The 18,004-nt window shown below is 45.9% G+C and overlaps 1 protein-coding gene across 1 annotated transcript in view; it reads left to right on the top strand.

Moving 5' to 3' along the window:
* Positions 1-4,966: 4,966 nt before the first annotated feature.
* Positions 4,967-18,004, top strand: part of DEPTOR (DEP domain containing MTOR interacting protein) — a 65,531-nt gene continuing 52,493 nt past the window's right edge. The window contains exon 1 of the mRNA XM_056854500.1: positions 4,967-5,063. Within this exon, the coding sequence (XP_056710478.1) occupies positions 4,975-5,063 (89 nt within the window). The 5' untranslated portion in view covers positions 4,967-4,974. The remainder of the gene's footprint in view (positions 5,064-18,004) is intronic.

Here is an 18,004-nt window from a genome sequence, read left to right as displayed (position 1 = left end):
GGGCATTCCAGGCAAGAGAGGAGCAGAGATGGTTTGCCATTGCCTTCCTCTGCGTAGCAACACTAGTCTTCCTCAGTGGTATTCCATCCAAGTACTGACCATTGCTGACGCAGCTTAGCTTCCAAGCCCTGACAAGCTCAGGCCAAACTGGGTAAATCAGGGTGCTAATATATGCTGAAAGCCAAATATAAATGCGTAATGTTATTATCAGGTGGCAGCCTATACAGACTGTATGAAAGGTTTTTAGGTGTTGGACGATGAACAACAACAACATTTCAGGAGACTTGCTTTGCCCTTCCCTCTCACTTCCTCCCTCTCAGAGTGTAGCTATTTCTTTCTTTGCTAGGTGGGGCAGCGATGTGGGGCAAACCAGCATATGTCCATATAAAATGTGGATCCATGTTACTCTGTTGCAAATAGATCTATTAAATTGACACTTAGGTTTCGGTTCGTACTTCACGATATCTTTCCATTTGGGATTTATATATTCTAGATTATTTTCATTTGATAATTCCAGCCATTTGGATGGCCCTGGTTCTGCCCTGGTCTCTCTTGGTTTTCTGCAGGTTTTCCTTTTTTGTATTCATCATGTTCCTGGCACGGCTCTGGTTGGTGAGATGATAACTCTGGTTTCTCTTCTTCCTGTCGCATGGCTCTGAAGTCGTCTGATTTGCTGTCATGTGCTTATACTTTAGTGAATCTCATGCTCAGTAGGTCCTGGTAAGGTTCGAGACCACTTCTATAAATCCATCTTGCACATCTGATTCTGAACTGTGATTTAAAAAAAAAAAATTAAAAATTGTCTCTTCCATGCCTACACCAAGAATGGTTTATGGTTGCCCTGGTTTTAAAGTAGAACAGAAGTTGAGTTCAGCAGAACCTTAAAGACCCACGGAATTTCCCAGGGTTATAAGCTTTTGTGAGTCAAAGCTCACTTGGTCAGATGCTGTGACTTCGTTATCTCACCAAATGAGCTTTGAGTCACAAATGTTTATACTCTGGAAAATTTTGCTGGTCTTGAAGGCCCTACTGGAGTCAAACTTGTTTTGCTACCACAGACTAGCACTTGACAGCAGTTTTAAAGTGTTATTGCATGTTGTTGTCTCAACTGTATTTGTAAACCACTTCTTGATTTCGGGAAAAGTGGCAAGCAATACCATACGTAAAGCATTTTTCAGCGCCTCTCTCATTTTTTAAGACGAAATCAGCAGTTATTCTCTCTAACCAAAATGCACAATAGTCTGCATTATTTCAAAGACAAACAATACCAAACGAGTGCTGTTGCGCCCCCCCCCAAATCTTATCTCAATTAAGAGATCTGTGCTAATGAAAGCATATGCATTTATTTTCTTTGCAATATACTATTGGGTTAACAAGATGGGGAGGAGGGGAAGAGGCAATAATAAATATCAGAACTCTTCTGGCCCCTTTCCTTGGGCACTGAATTGACCCTAGCAGACCCCCATATTTATCTGGAGTTGTGGGAATGGAGTGGAAGATCAGAAGACAGTTCACGATGGGTAGCCGTGTTAGTCTGCCTGCAGCAGTAGAAAAGAGCAAGAGTCTAGTAGCACCTTAAAGACTAACAAAATTTCTGGCAGGGTATGAGCTTTCGTGAGTCACAGCCGGTGCTGGCTTTACCTATAGGCTTGGCAGGCTAAAGCCTAGGGCCTCAAAATCTAGGGGTCTCCGGCCAAGGTGTATAATATTTTTGACACTGTCATAGGCCTTTTTTACAATGCTGTCATAACGCTCTATAGTCTCTAAACAACCCTTCCGGCGTTCCTTGCACTCCATTTCAGAATTCTGGCTCATCCCACAAAATGCTTACAAAGTTCAGTTATTGCAAAGTTTTTCACAGTGTTAATTTTAACATTTATGCCCCCCCCAATCACTACAGTATTTAACAATAACATCTTATATCCTTTAGAGCAAAGCTTCTTAATCTGTGGGTCGTGACCCCATATGGGGTCGCGTAACTGAATGTGGGGTCGTGAAAAATGTGTATATGTACACCAAAGAATTGTTTTAAAATAAATTTATTTATGATTTATTATCAGTAAATGTTTGATTTGTATACCTATTTTATATAACTATATAACCCGTGGTTGTGTAAAAAATTATCAGGCGAAAAGGGGTTGCAAGTGGAAAAAGCTTAAGAAGCCGTGCTTTAGAGAAGGAATTGTGAATTGCGGGATTTTAAACACCCATCATCATCCTCGGCTTCACTGAATTTTGTTTAAAACACTCTTCCATCTTCCTCTAGCCGTGACGGTGGGGGGTTGGGAGGGGCCTGGCGAGTGGAATAGCCTAGGGCCCCTCTTCATCTAAATCTGGCACTGGTCACAGCTCACTTCTTCAGATAAGTTTGGGGCGGTGAACTCTAATCCGGGTTTGATTCCTCACTCCTCCACATGAGTGGCGAGTTTGATTCCTAATCTGGTGAACTGGATTTGTTTCCCCACTCCTGCACGCGAAGCCAGCTGGGTGACCTTGGGCTAGTCACAGCGCTCTTAGAGCTCTCTCAGCCCCACCTACCTCACCGGAGAGGGGAAGGTGATTGCAAGCCAGTTTGATTCTCCCTTAAGTGGTAGAGAAAGTCGGCATATAAAAAACAACTCTTCTTCGCCGTCATCTTCTTCTTCCAGGGAGGCTTGAGCCCCCATACCCATTTAAAAACCAAGAAAACGAACCCGTTGCTTTCATCTGACAATGATCCACCCCCCCCACCCCCCGCCCCATGGCTGTTTGTTGTAGAGGGAAGACAGCAGGAAGCAGGGCCGGATTTAGGTTCGATGAGGCCCTAAGCTACTGAAGGTAATGGGGCCCATTCTATGTCCAGCTGTCCTTTGTCAACAACAAATTGTCGCTGTTTTTCGTGTTGAACATATGCTATATGGTAATTTATGGACCTAATAGGTATCTGCCCTGACCTGGATGGCCCAGGCTAGCCTGAACTCGTCAGATCTCAGAAGCTAAGCAGGGTCAGCCCTGGTTAGTATTTGGATGGGAGACCACCAAGGAATACCAGGGTTGCTCTGCAGAGGAAGGCACTGGCAAACCACCTCTGTTAGTCTCTTGCCATGAAAACCCCAAAAAAGGGGTCGCCATAAGTCGGCTGCGACTTGACGGCACTTTACATACATACATAATAGGTATCTAAAGCCATTTGCACATAACAAAATATGTATTTTATCAAAGTATTTGATATTACTGTATGTAGGTTTTATTTTATTTGTTTTTTATCTTATATTTTGAAAATGTACATCCAGTTATTGTTTTTCCTTTAAAAAATTTTGGGGGGCCCAAGAGACTGGGGCCCTAAGCTATAGCTTGTTCCACTTATACGTCAATCCTGCCTGGAAGGGTTCAGCATAGAAGAGGGAAAAGGCAGCGTGCGTATATGTGAGTGTGGGAGAAACAGCTGGAGCCTCCCCTACCCAAGAGGAGACAGTTGTATCCTGAATGGCAGAAGCCCCTCCCTCTTCGCTTCTCTCCAGCCCCGCCGCTTGCTTTGCTCTCCAGCCATCCAAAAAAAAAAAAAGGTTGCTGGGGGGAGCTGTGAGCCCCGTCCTCGGCCAGCCTTGAACCGAACCAGATTCTGCAGGGGGGGATTGCCTCCCAAGGCAGGCTCAGCCCAAACACTCCCCTTTCCCAGCCCGGCCAGACACAGGAGGACGCTGCAGCCCGTGTGGTTGCTCGGGCTGCCTGCCGCACGGCCACAAGGAAGCCCACGGTGGGAGCTTGGTATCTCCAGGAGGGGTGGGGAGCAACGGGACCGTGCGCGATCCAGGTGAGTGAAAGCCTGGGGGGTGGGAGAGAAGGGAAGGAAGGGGGGTATCTGAAGGAGGGGGGTGTCTTTGGCATTGCAGCGAGTGCCTTTTTGCAAAAAAAAGAAAAAGGGAAAAAAAGCGACCGATTGGAAGGCATGGCCCTCCAAGGTATTTTGTGCGCGTCCGTGCCGGGGTCCGAAACTGCATCCCCTCTGACCTGCGTCCAGGTTGCGCCTCCGCTGCAAAATCGCTCCGGGGCTTTTTTTATGGACTGCAGAGGAGACTTCCGAGCAGGGTGGCAGGGGAACAGACAGGCCATTTATTCCCGGAAGGTTTTGCACTGGATGTGTCTCTCTCTAGATGCACATTTTCCCCATCGGAATTCTCAAAACTCTGCATGGCAACTTACTGTTGAGTTTTGAGAATATGAATGGGGAAAAAGTGCATCTAAAGAGTGGCAAATCCAATGCAAAACCTTCCATGAATAAATGGCCACACAGACAGAAATGCAAGCAGGGCTGGGAAGGGGGGGGGGGACTTGGGAAGCTGAAGAAGGAAGCTGCTGGCTGCGAAGGGCCCCTAACGTGTAGGATGCGAGCAAGAGCGTCAGGAGCCAAGCGTCCATGGGACTTTAAATTACAGCAGGGCGTCATCGACCTCCAAAGAGGACAAGGTTCAAGGTGGTGGTTGGGAGGCAGGTGTAGAGGGGCCGTGGCTCAGTGGCAGAGCATCTGCTTGGCATGCAGAAGGGTCCCAGGTTCAATCCCCGGCATCTCCAGTTAAAGGGACTAGGAAGGTAGGTGGTGTGAAAGACCTCTGCCTGAGACCCTGGAGAGTCATGGAGAGGGGCCATGGCTCAGTGGTAGAACATCTACTTGGCATGCAGAAGGTTTCACGTTCAATCCCCGGCATCTCCAGTTAAAGGGACTAGGAAGGTAGGTGGTGTGAAAGACCCCTGCCTGAGACCCTGGAGAGCCGCTGTCTGAGTAGACAATACTGACTTTGATGGGCCAGGGGTCTGATTCAGTATAAGGCAGCTTCATGTGTAGAGAATGCAGAAGGGATAGGGTGTGTGTGTGTGTGGGGGGGTTCTTGCTAAGTTGCAAGCTGGAGGTTTGGGATGTTGTGGTGGAGGGAATTGGTGTGTCCCCTTTTAAGCTTTGGCCTGTTGTGTCCTGTGCCCCAGGCCAGATTGGTAACGATGGAAGAAGGCAGCCTGGGCACCCTGCAGCAGAGGGCAGCTGAACTGGAACACATGGCGGAAGTCCTGCTGACCGGGGAGCAGCTACGGTAGGAGACCTTGGTCTTTCTTTCTTTCCGTGTCTCCAGGAAACTGTTGGGGTTTTTTTTTTAAGGAAAATTCTTTGTGCTTGTGCAATCGACACCAAATCCCCTCTCTTTCTCTCTCTCTGTTCCAGCTGACATAAATCAGGCGCTCCACCTCTGAAGCGAACAGTTTGAGGTTAGGGCTGCTCCTCCCACGGTGTCACCCGCTATGCAAAAAAAAAAGGCGGGGGCTTCTCTTAGCTGTGTTGCAATTTCAGGCGGGCCGGTTGCCAAGAAGGAAAGGTCTCCCAGACTTTTAATAGCTGGGTATGTAAGAGGGGACTTTTGGCAGGTGTATGAAAAAGCTTGCACCTGCCAACCCCAATCCCCCTTCCCTATCCTTGCTATTAAAGGCTCTGGATCCCTGCAATTCTTTGCATCAAGTTACCCTTGTTGCACCCTGACCTGGGTGGCTCAGGCTAGCTGGATCTTAGAAACTATGCAGGGTCAGCCCTGGTTTGTACTTGGATGGGAGACCACCAAGGAAGTCCAGGGTCGCAACGCAGAGGCAGGCAATGGCAAAGCACCTCTGAATGTCTCTTGCCTTGAAAACCCTATGGAATTGCCATAAACTGGGTGCGACTTGACAGCACATTACACAGACCATAGGAAGAAGAGATTAATGCCCAAAATTGTTTGGGATTACTATTCCTTGAGGCATTTATTAAAGTGTTCCATCCATTATAAATTGTCTCACGTTTCTTCCTATGGATCATAGATTTACATTTCCCTTTTGGTTTGAGAAGATCTTTGATTTGAGAAGAGTTACAGCAATTCCTAAATCTTCGATGTTTGATTTGTCTAGGTTTTTTCATGTTCTTGCATTCCTTATTGGACCATGTCCAGAGGAGGGCAACAATGACCAAGTCCTATGAGGAAAGGTTGAAGGAGCTGGGTATGTTTAGCCTGAAGAGGAGAAAACTGAGAGGTGATATGATAATCATCTTCAAGTACTTGAAGGGCTGTCATATAGAGGAGGGTGCCGAGTTGTTTTCTGTTGCCCCAGAAGGTCGGACCAGAACCAGCAGGTTGAAATTAAATCAGAAGAGTTTCCATCTAGGCATTAGGAAGAATTTTCTAACAGTTAGAGCAATTCCTCAGTGGAACAGGCTTCCTCAGGAGGTGGTAGGTTCTCCTTCCCTGGAGGTTTTTAAGCAAAGGCTAGATGGCCATCTGTCAGTAATGCTGATTCTATGACTTCAGGCAGTTCATGAGAGGGAGGGCATCTTGGCCATCTTCTGGGTATAGAGTAGGGGTCACTGGGGCTGTGTAGGTGAGGTAGTTGTGAAATTCCTGCATTGTGCAGGCAGGGGGTTGGACTAGATGACCCTGGGGGTCCCTTCCAACTCTATGATTCTGTGATTCATGGGCTATAGACATTTTTGGTTCTTGATGATGTGCAGGTAAAGGCTGGCATTAAAAGTTCTAATAATTTGGCCAAAATTACAGGGGCGCTTTCTATATTCTGCCTGTTTCCCAGTTCATTGACTAGCGCTTGGACATCGGGAGTTTCAAAAAGAGCGGCAGCTCTGGCTTCCACATGGGTAGACCAACGAGCTGGTTTCAGTAGGTTTCCCTCTTGAAAGAGAGGGAACTCATGAGCCAGTGGCAGGACACCAAAATTTCCTTCGACGTTACACAAACACACACACACATACCCTCAATGAAATAAGCAAGTGGTGTGTGCTTTGTAACACGAAGACCTCGACCCTGCAAGCACCCAAAGAGTGGTTGTTAATGGTTCCTCTTCCACTTGGAGAGGAGTGACTAGTGGAGTGCCTCAGGGATCTGTCCTGGGCCATGTGTTGTTCAATATCTTTATAAATGATTTGGATGAAGGAATAGAGGGGATACTTATTAGTTTTCACAGGGTGGCGGATTTAGTTTGGTTTTCAAAAGACTTGGGTATTTTTCTCCCCCGGGGCTTGAGGGAACAGGCTTAGGTGCCAGGAAAGCAGAACAAAGGGATGGGGCATGAAGCTGATGCCCCCCACTTGCATGGCCGCTGAAAACTGAGCCAGGCCCCTTCTGAAGATTTTACCCATTCCTTTCCTTGTAGTCTGCAAGGTTCTCTCTACAGCAGTGGTTTCCAACCTTTTTTTGACCAGGGACCACTAGGCCTTTTTTTTCGGTGCAGGGACCCCAAGGTTCAAAATTAAAATTCCGAGAATTTGAAAATAAACTTTAATCATAACTGTTAGTTAAACATTAAACTTAGAATAATATTTGTTTATATATTTTTATAATAGAGAACTTTTAATTGAAAATATTAATTTATTATGTTTATAACTTTTTTTGCGGACCTTAATTTAGTTCTCGCGGACCCCTGGGGGTCCGTGGACCCTCGGTTGGGAACAGTGCTCTACAGCCATAGAAGTAAGGATTCCTTTTTAAGAAGACAGCGGCCATTTATGCACAGCTGTTTCCTCGCGGTCACCCCACCGACTACTTCAGGGCTTTGCTTTGATTATGCTTGCATTTTCCAACTGTCAGAGTTGCCTTGCTCTCCCTGCACATTTCTGTGCATTTCCCACAAGTTTTCTGGATGCTAGCTAAATATGAATCCAGAAAACTCAGGCAAAATGCGCAGAAATGCACGGGGAGAGCGAGGCAACCTCTGACGGTCGGAAAATGCAAGCATAATCAAAGCAAAGCAAAGTAGTCAGCGGGGTGACCCGTGAGGAAACAGCCATGCATAAATGGCCAACAATACATGACATTTGTATATTGCATTTCATACTGGTCTCTTTTCCTCTTTCCAGTCACAGCCTTAGGTCTTTTATGAATGGCTGTTTCACTCGCCGTCACCCTTCTGATGACTTCGGGACATTGTGTGGATTATGCATGCCGTTTTCAACCATCAGAGGTCGCCTCACTCTCCCCCTGCGTTTCCCCACATTTTGCCCTCATTTTCAAATTCGAGATAAAACAGGTCTCTGAAAACGCTGGGAAATGCAGGGTGAGAGCAAGGCATAATCAACACAAAGACCGAAAGTTGTCAGAGGGGTGACCGCGAGGGAAACAGCCATGCATAAAAGAAGAAAGTCTCAACAAATTGAAGTTGGAGGGAGTGACTGGCCCAAGACCACCCAGCTGCACTTCGTGGCAGATTTAACCCCGGACTAATCTGATGCTCTGTCCCCTGTACTAGTAGTTCTCAGACTGTGAACGGGGACATGATTCTCTCTCAGGAAGGGTTGTGCAGACAGGAAGGAGGAAGTGGGAAATGATGAGTTAGGAGAAGAGGCTTGGTGGCAAATTCTGTATTTGCCTTTGTATGTTGTGTGAAATGACCACAAAATACAGCCTGTTGCCCAGTAATGCTATGTATGCATGCATACTAAAAAAAAATGCAAAGTGAAATATAAACTGGCTCTGCGTTAACTAATGTGAGATTCTCATGTGTGTGTTTTTTGTTGGGGAAGAGGAAAGCAGCACTGGAGTTATTTTGCAAGTGGATGCCAAAAATGAAGAATCTGGTTAGAAGTGGGACCCCCTTCAAGAGTTTGAGAACCCCTCCTGCATTGCTGTTGGATACCCCTCATTTCTCCCCAATGGGGACACAAAGTACTTACAACATTCTCTCCTTCTCCATGCTATCCTCACAACAACGAAGGAAACAACCCAGCAAGCTTTCATGGCAAGGTGGGGATTCAAACCTGTGTCTCCCAGATCCTTGTCCGACACCCCAACCACTAGAACAGGCTGGCTGACTTTACAAGATGCTGGCTTTTGTGTATAGATAACATTCAAAGCAATTCAAGTGTGTTATCTCCAATAATTCTTAGAGAAGCTCTTTATAATTCTTAGAAAAGCTCTTAATAATTGTTAGAAAACCTCTGTAACGGATGCCAGCATTATATTGCAGGTGGGGCTGAGGTCATTTATGCATGGGAGTTTTACCTGGGGTTTGATGCTCGCTCGACCCACACTTTTCTGTTGCGAATCCAAAAAACACTATGCAACAGCAAAGTCACCAAGCTCCAATCCGGAAGCGTCCCCCCGCCCCTTGAAAACACTGCTTTGTAATTGGCTGTAGTGCTTGCTGTGAGAAAAATGCCCAGTTCCCCCCGCCCCCACGGAAACCCAAGTACCATTTTACAAAAATGTTTTATACAACAATTTCAAAAACAATGCTCTTTAAAAGGAACTGGGGAGGGGGAGAAACCCAAGCGTCGTTTTAAAACCGTTTCGTTTTTGTGAATGTCTGCTCAGAAAGAACTCTGGGTGGAGACAAAAATCAGGAAGCATTTTTGTCCTTGCCCCTTTAAATGCTGCTTTGTAATTGGCTGGACTGCTTACTGTGAGAAAAATTTCACACACACCCCAACTGACACACACCCCAACTCCCCTGCTTTGGCTTATGCATGGTGATTTCACCCAGGTTGATTTCAGGGGAGATCGAAGACTCAGGTTATTACAGGAACAGGAAGACTCGGGATTTGTGAGGGCTGGCTGCGAGGTCATCTCTAATGGACAGAGAATTCATGCATTACTCCACGGAACAACCGAGACAGACCGGGGGCAAACATGAGTGAAAGTACCCATGCATAAACGACCTGAGAGTACTTTGCTTAAAACCGCCATGATCCAATGCAAACATAGGCCTTCTGAAGGCTGCCGAAATGAGCGAGTTCAAGTAATTTTAATTGTGCATAGGATCGGGCTGTAGGTGAATCTGACTCAGGTGAGATTTGATCTGAGAGCTTCCTGTGTTAACACATTGGATCCCCTACGTTGCAGCACCCCTGAGTTCTTAAGAAGTTTCATATTTCAGCTTGTGAGATATACGTGCAGAGCAAAATGGCAGACAAACGGAAGACACGTGGCCTTAATTTATAAGCCCCAGTAAATTTTAGGAGCTGAAAACTTTGACCTTGAACGGGGCAGCAGAACATGACGAAGTAATCATGGTTATGTCTATCATGGTTGTGTCTAACATGTTGATAAGGATTGGGTTCTCGGCTGGCTGCCACCCGTTTTTTTTTTACAGAGCCAGCAAATATTTATAGAGTGGGGGGAAACTCCTGAAAACTATGATGCTGTGCTGTGCATGTTAGTCACAGTGTTTGTTTTTGAAGTGTTGGTCCCTTACAGTTTGCTTGGGGAAAGAGGTGGAAAGTGACTGCTAGCCTTGTAAATGAAGGCAGCACCGGGACTTATTTAGGCCTTTTAGTTTAGTGTTGGGCCTGAGTCTCTTCCACCCACCCCAAGGTGTAACTGCCTGGAGACCTGGGAGCTGAGAGTGGGAGAGATACCTTCCTCCATAGAATGGAGTTTGGTTTATTCAATCAGCTTCGCCTGTTTTCTCTGAAGGCACCCTTATTCAGTGTGCTTGTTTTTCCCCCCACTGTGAGAGCCAGAGTGGTGTAGAGCAGTGGACACAAGTAAAGTGTCAAGTCAAGTTTATTAATACGGTCTATTTGACCAGCCAGAAGTTAGTTTATCATATTGTCCAACTTGATCAAACTGTAAAAACTGTTACAAATTACAAAAATTGATTTAAAATAAATCTAGTACTAATATGATACACAAAATTGGTGCATGTCGCAAAAGTGGCTTGCCAACTTAAGATTACTAAAAGTATAAAAGAATTTAACAGTTTTTTTCCCACCCTATTTTTGCATATTTTAATTGCAATGGCGCAGAATTTAGCAATGGGGAGCGAAAGATGAGGAATCTCCCCCATCAGAAGAGCAGTGGACTCTAATCTGCAGAACCGGGTTTGATTCCCCGCTTCTCCACATGAGCGGCGCACTCTGACCTGTAGAACTGGGTTCGATTTCCCACTCCTCCATATAAAGCCTGCTGGGTGACCTTGGCCTAGTCACAGTTCTCTCAGAACTCTCTCAGCCTCACCTACCCCACAAGGTGCCTTTTATGGGTGGGGGGTGGTGGAGGCAAGGTTTTGAGACTCCTTAAAGGTAGAGAAAAGTGGGTTAGAAAAACCTGCCCTCCTACTTTTTCCCTCCGCTGTGTGAGATTTTTGGCAGAGCTGTGCCTCATGTCTGGAGGGAAGGGGTTGTACTAAGTGGCATTTGGATCTTGTCAGTGTCTTTGATTTATGTACTCCGTTAATATCTGTTTGGAAACAAAGAGGCATGCGGCCTTTCTGGATCGATCCATGCCTGCTTCACATGTCAAAGGACAGCCCGATGCAAGTTTTCCATTCTTTGATGGCCAGATTGGCTCCCTGGGTCAAAAGCTAGGGTTGCCAACCTCCAGGTGGGGCCTGCAGAGCTCTCCAAATAACAACTGATCTCCAAACTACACAGATCAGTTCCCCTGGGGGAAACGGCTGCTTTGGAAGATGGACTCCATTGCATTACATTCCTGCTCACCCCAGACTCTGCCCTCCACAGGCTCCACTCCTGAGTCTCCAGGAATTTCCCAAACTGGAGTTGGGAATCCTAGTCAAAAACACACCTGAAAACTTGCTTGTTGTGCATTTTGATCTAACTTAAATTTAATTTAGTATATATATATATTTTTAAACCCCTTCCCTCCCTTTTATCGTCACAAAAAATATCCTGTGAGGTGGGTTAGACTGTGAGAGAGTGACTGGGCTACAATCACCTAGTGTCATGAGTCAGCCTGCAGAGACCTCCTCTGACGAAGGGGAATTAGAAGCCAGGACAGAGGGACATCCTCAGGCAGAAGTCTCACAGGAACAACCACAGGGACTACAGCCTGCAGAATAGAGGATCAGCCAAAGTCAGGAGATGACTCACCATGCCTGCAGCCTGTCAGCTCAAGGACTCCAGCTGGACCTGACACCTTGCAACATGCAGTGTCTCCAGAGGCCTCTCCAAGGCCACTGGAGCAGAGAAGAAAACAGCTCCGTCTGGCAATGCAGCAGAGACGGCAAAGTGCTAGGCTGAAGGCTTTACAGAGGAACCTCCTCAGTAGCAGTGATGAGGAAGAGCAGGGCTGAAGCACCACCTGTGAACTCAGCCTAAGCAGCATCAGCTGGCTCTGCTACAGCAGCAGGGGAAGGGATTTAAGCCATCAGTTAGGCTTGGCTGTTGTGCAAGCAACTTGTCACCAACCTCTTTGTGTACCGACCTTGTTTCCCTGCTATCCTTTGGATTCCTGGTATCCTGACTTCTCGGACTGGCTTTGACTAACGCCCTGGACTTCCCTTGCTGGTACTGAGATCTTGGGCTTTGCCTGAACTGTGAATGACCTTGGACTGTTCCCCAGACTACACTTCCAGCTCTCGCTCCTTGCCTGCACCACGACACCTAGCAAGTTTCAGGCCAGAGTGAAGATTTGAACCTGGGTCTCCCAGATCCTACTGCCACTTTCTAATCCAGGGGTGTCAAACATAAGGCTTCAAATCAATTGCATTAAATGAATTAGTGCAATAGGCGCAAACTTTCAATACATATAAATAAATAAACAGTAAAATAAAACAATGCTTCATGAGACAAGGCTGAAAAAAATCAAAGCAAATTCAGAATCCAGGGTCTAATATCTCTGGGGTTCATTCTGCCACGTAAACGTGATGGGTGGTGGGATGCATTGCAGCATTGGGAGGCTGGTGAGAGCCAGTGGCAGCCCCCTTCTCAGTACTTCTCAGTCTTAAGTCCATTTCCTCGAAGGAAATTCTATTAATTTCCCTAGGGTTTACTTCCTAAGATGTAGAGGTTGTAGCGGAAGTTTAATTATGCTGTGCTATTCAACAATGCCGTTGATTTCTGTTTCCTTCCCTTTTTGTTACCACAGCATGACCAAGGAATTATGCAGGTGTAGAAGCCGTTAGTGAAAACATTTCACAATTTTTTACTATTTGGTCACATGGTAAGGGAACTTATTAACGTCGCCATATGTTAGGAAAACCTCAGTCTCATTGTCCATTTAACATACAACTGTCAGCTTCTCCAGATTTGTTTTAACCCACATATATTCACATTAAGACAAGTCCTTTGCCAAGAGCAAAGTATCGTACTACTGGGATATTTGGTTAATACAGCAGAGTTTGCCCAGTTGCATAAGTATGATATCGAGTGCAGTACATAAACCTCCCAAGAAGTATATTGCAAAAAGTAGATTTTGTTCACACTCAGGTTGCAGTCGGAAGGAGAGAGAGAAGCCTAGTCTAAAGAATACTTTCCCTATCACAAATGGCCAGCTGATCCGGCATCAGGAGAGATCTGTAGAGATGTGTGACTTCATGAAAAGACATGTGGCAAGAGGGAAGAACACAGGACAGAGAGAGAGAGAGGAGGGGTCAGAGGGTAGTTCCCAGGTTAAGACAAAGACAGGGACATCCCATTCAAGGAGATATCACTTATACACACTTAGAGTGATGTAGTGCCCCACAATGTCCAGGCATGCTGTCACTCCAAAAAATACTCTGTAGTTTTTGGTCATTTATGCATGGGTACTTGGATTCACGTTCTCCCCCTGTCTGATTCGGTGGTCCTTGGAGTTCTGCACGAGTTTTCCGTCCATTAGAAATGACCTCGCTGCCAGCCCTCGCAATGTCTGGGTCTTCCCATTCCTCTGTGAACCCGACTTTTCCCTCTCCCCTGAGCTCATCCCGGCTGAAATCTCCATGCAGAAGGCAAAGCACTGGACACAGAAGCTGAGCTTCTCTCACAGCCAATTACAAAGCAGCGTGTAAAGAGGCGGGGATTCAAATGCTTCCTGCTTCCTCTGAGCTCTTTCTGAGCAAAAGAAAAACTTTTTAAAACTGAGGCTTGGATTTCTCCCGCCCCTTCTTTCAGATTGCTCCTTTTTTTGTTCATAAAATGCTTTTTTAAGGCAGCAATTGGGTTGGGGGGATTTTCTCTCACAGTGAGCATTGCGAAGTAAGCAATTAAAAAGCAGCATTTAAAGGGGCAGGACTTGATTTGAGTTTGGAGACTGCTGGTGCAGAGATTCCCAACTGGAAAGTGTGGGTCCAGCAAGCAACGAACCTCAGGTAAAACTCCCATGCATAAATGATCTTTGTTTTCCAAGGAAAGACATATATGCTGCACTATAAGGAGGAAAAACATAGCCAGAAAAAAAGAGCCATTTTTAATTTGAAGAGCTACAGGGGTCCCTCTCTCCCATCCCTGAGCTGTCAACATAAGAAATAAAACTAATGTCCATCGAATGGATGGCAGTACAGGGGTGCAGTTACATTGTTCAGCACTGATGAGGATGGCACAGTCACTATGCAATAGGTGCCTGTTAGACTTGCTCATTGTTTTTCCAGCAAAAAACTGGATGTCTAAATGCTAGAAAACTGAAATAGTGCCATGACAAAATTGCTGTTCTGTGGTAATGTGTTTCGATTAGGGTTGCCAAGAAAAAAGCACAATGACTTTTAATAGAGGCTTAATGTGTGGAAATGGGCAGCTGAAGCATTTCATGGCATGGCAGTCCATACCATTACCTGATAAATAACATCCTATTAAGCCTCTGTTAAAAGGACAGGACTTTTTTTTTCCTCCAGGAAGCTGGCAAGCCTAATTTCAATCCTGTGCAATCCATGTGTAAAACTACTAAGCAAAATATTAGTCTGCTTTGGGTTTGTTTTTTAATTTTTTTGCAGAAGAACAAGAGTTGGTTTTTATATGCCGACTTTCTCTACCACTAAAGAAAGAATCATAGAGTTGGAAGGGACCACCAGGGTCATCTAGTCCAACCCCCTGCACAATGCAGGAAATTCACAACTATCTCCCCCACACAGCCCCAGTGCCCAGAAGATGGCCAAGATGCCCTCCCTCTCATGAACTGCCTAAGTTCATAGAATCAGCATTGCTGACAGATGGCCATCTAGCCTCTGCTTAAAAACCTCCAGGGAAGGAGAGCTCACCACCTCCTGAGGAAGCCTGTTCCATTGAGGAACCGCTCTAACTGTTAGAAAATTCTTCCTATTGTCTAGATGGAAACTCTTTTGATTTAATTTTAACCTGTTGGTTCTGGTCCGACCTTCTGGGGCAACAGAAAACAACTTGGCACCATCCTCTATACGACAGCCCTTCAAGTACTTGAAGATGGTTATCATATCCCCTCTCAGTCTTCTCCTTTTCCGGCTAAACATACCCAGCTCCTTCAACCTTTCCTCATAGGACCGGCTTACAATCACCTTCCCTTCCCCACAACATACTCCCTGTGAGGTGGATGGGGCTGAGAGAGCTCTAAGAGAGCTGTGACTAGCCCAAGGTCACCCAGCTAGCTTCATGCATAGGAGTGGGGAATCAGACCCGGTTCTCCAGATTAGAGTCCACCGCTCCAAACCACTGCTGTTAACCACTACACCACGCTGGCTCTCTTGAAAAGTTATGGCAGGAATGGCAGTGTAGCTATGTTACTCTTTACATCTGTTCCGAGGAAATATGTTTCCGCATACTCTAGACTCCGCTTGTTGCAGTCTAAAAAGGGTCCTTAGACAGCTGGTCAATGTGATGTAGTGAAACAGATGAACTGTTGCAGAATTGGGTGAAAGTTTATTTTGACTATTGTGGCATGTTTAAAACACATAATGTCAGAGTGATGGGGTAGAATAAAAGTCCAAGCTTGGAGTATACTACTGGCTGTGGGCCTGCAAGAATTGCGTTGCTTGCTCAGGTCAGGGGTCCATTTAGTCCAGCATTCTCTCTTGGTTTACAGAGGTCTCTGGATTCTCCCAAACAATGAATGAAGAAGAGTTGGTTTTTATACCCCATTTTTCTCTACCTTTAAGGAGTCTAAAAGTGGCTCACAATCACCTTCCCCTCCCCACACCTGTGAGATAGGTGGGGGTGAGAGAGTCCCGAGAGAACTGTGACTAGCCCAAGGTCACCCAGCAAGCTTCATATGGAGGAGTGGGGGAAACAAACCAGTTCACCAGATTAGAGTCCACCGCTTATGTGGGGAATCAAACCCGGTTCTCCAGATCAGAGTCTACCGCTCTTAACCACTATACCTCGCTGGCTCTGAAGTTGATGGCCATCTTCCCGGTTGTTCCCAAGATGAAAAACGGTGTGTGAGGAGGGCCCTCCTGGAGCCTCTCCTCCTCTTAAGCTCAGTGCTGAGCGGAATCGTGCCCCTTCAGGCTTTTAAAATGTAGTTCCCCTGTAGCTGCTGTGGACCTGTGGAGAAAGCAATCCCAGAACCCAACTATCAAGAAATCATATCATGTACTTTGACCCAGTGATCCTGGAGAAACTACTGCAAGTCAGAGCCAGTGTGGTTAAGAGCGGTGGCTTAGAGCAGTGGAGTCTGATCTGGAGAACCGGGTTTGATTCCCTACTCCTCCACATGAGCAAGGGAGGCTAATCTGGTGAACTGGATTTGTTTCCCCACTCCTACACACAAAGCCTGCTGGGTGACCTTGGGCAAGTCACTCTCTTTCAGCCTCACCTACCTCACAGGGTGTCTGTTGTGGTGAGGAGGAGGGAAGGTGATTGTAAGCTGGTTTGATTCTGCCTTCTTCTTCTTCTTCCCCCTTTGCCTTCCTCTGCAAAATCTTCCTTGGTGGTCTCCCATCCAACTACCGACCCTGCTTAGATTCCAAGAGCTGACAAAATCAGGCTATACCATGCTGCCTTCCTTCCCGTATCTTACTATAAAGCATTTTTAAATAGCTCTATTACAATGGTTTGCAAATATTATACCTTTGAGGAGCTATTTTCAAATCATCTTGCTTGCTGAGAAGCCTTATTGGTTCTGCCATAGAACTCTGTGTGTCATTGACCATTCTGGGTACGTTCTCACCAATTACTGGCTTTCACTGAGTGGGAACATGTGTGATCCGGACCTGTTCCTAATTAAATTAATTACTTGCTCCCTTCTTTGCAGCCTTACTTGGTAAAGTAAAAATATCATAACATTTGCTCTGTGATCTTTTTGTTTTGGAAGAGCAGAATAAGTATTAAGACTCCTTTTTTTTTTTAATGGAAAATCTGTAACTTAGCAAAGTGGGATATGAAAGAAGAGGACTGGAAGAAATATTAAACTTTCAAAGACCAACCACTTAAAGTAATTAATCATTCATGCAGATTTTGCATTACAAAAACCATCTGCTTCAGGATTCTGGAGCAGTCCCATAAATTTCAGCAGGGTTTCACTGACATAAATCTCAGTCCTGAAGTCCTATGCTTTCAAGTAACCCACCCCAAAGTTTGAAAGCACTTAGCAGGTTGGCAAGAATAGCTGTTGCCACTGGAACCAATGTTTTGAGAAATTCATCCAGCACTTCAGTGGATTGCATCCTGTGTCTGAATTCTCTATGAAGAATACTGTAGTGAGAAAATAATAATTTACCATTGTCCTATAGCATATTTCAGGTGTTCAAAGCAGGCTGCACTCACAAATGCTGAAGAATGAAAACGAAGGAGGAGGAGTTGGTTTTTATATACTGACTTTCTCTACCACTTAAGGAAGAATCAAACCAGCTTACAATCACCTTTCCTTCCCCTCCCCACAACAGACACCCTGTGAGGTAGGTGGGGCTGAGAGAGCTCTAAGGGAGCTGTGACTAGCCCAAGGTCACCCAGCAGGCTTCATGTGTAGGAGTGAGGAAACAAATCCAGTTCACCAGATTAGCCTCCGCCGCTCATGTGGAGGAGTGGGGAATCAAACCCGGCTCTCCAGATTAGAGTCCACCACTCCTAACCACCGCTCTTAACCACTACACCATGCTGGCTGGTGGTAGAATGGCCTTTTCCACAGGAGATGTGTTCCATCTTTAAATGGACCTTTGTGTAAAAATCTCCATGCAAACAGAAAACTAGGAGAGCAGGTAGAAAGGTTCTGGTGGTGGAGGAAACTGGTGTCAAGTTGCAGCCGACTTATGATGACCCCGTAGGGTTTTCAAGGCAAGAAACAAGCAGAGTAGGTTTGGCATTGCCTCCCTCTGCATAGTGACCATAGATTTCCTTGGTGGTCTCCCATTCAAATACTAACCAGGGCCAGCTCTGCTTGGC

The sequence above is a fragment of the Euleptes europaea genome, chromosome 8 (genome assembly GCF_029931775.1).
Source record: "Euleptes europaea isolate rEulEur1 chromosome 8, rEulEur1.hap1, whole genome shotgun sequence".
NCBI lineage: Eukaryota > Metazoa > Chordata > Lepidosauria > Squamata > Sphaerodactylidae > Euleptes > Euleptes europaea.
Note: the sequence above shows the minus strand (reverse complement) of the source record. Positions and strands in the feature narration are given on the sequence as shown.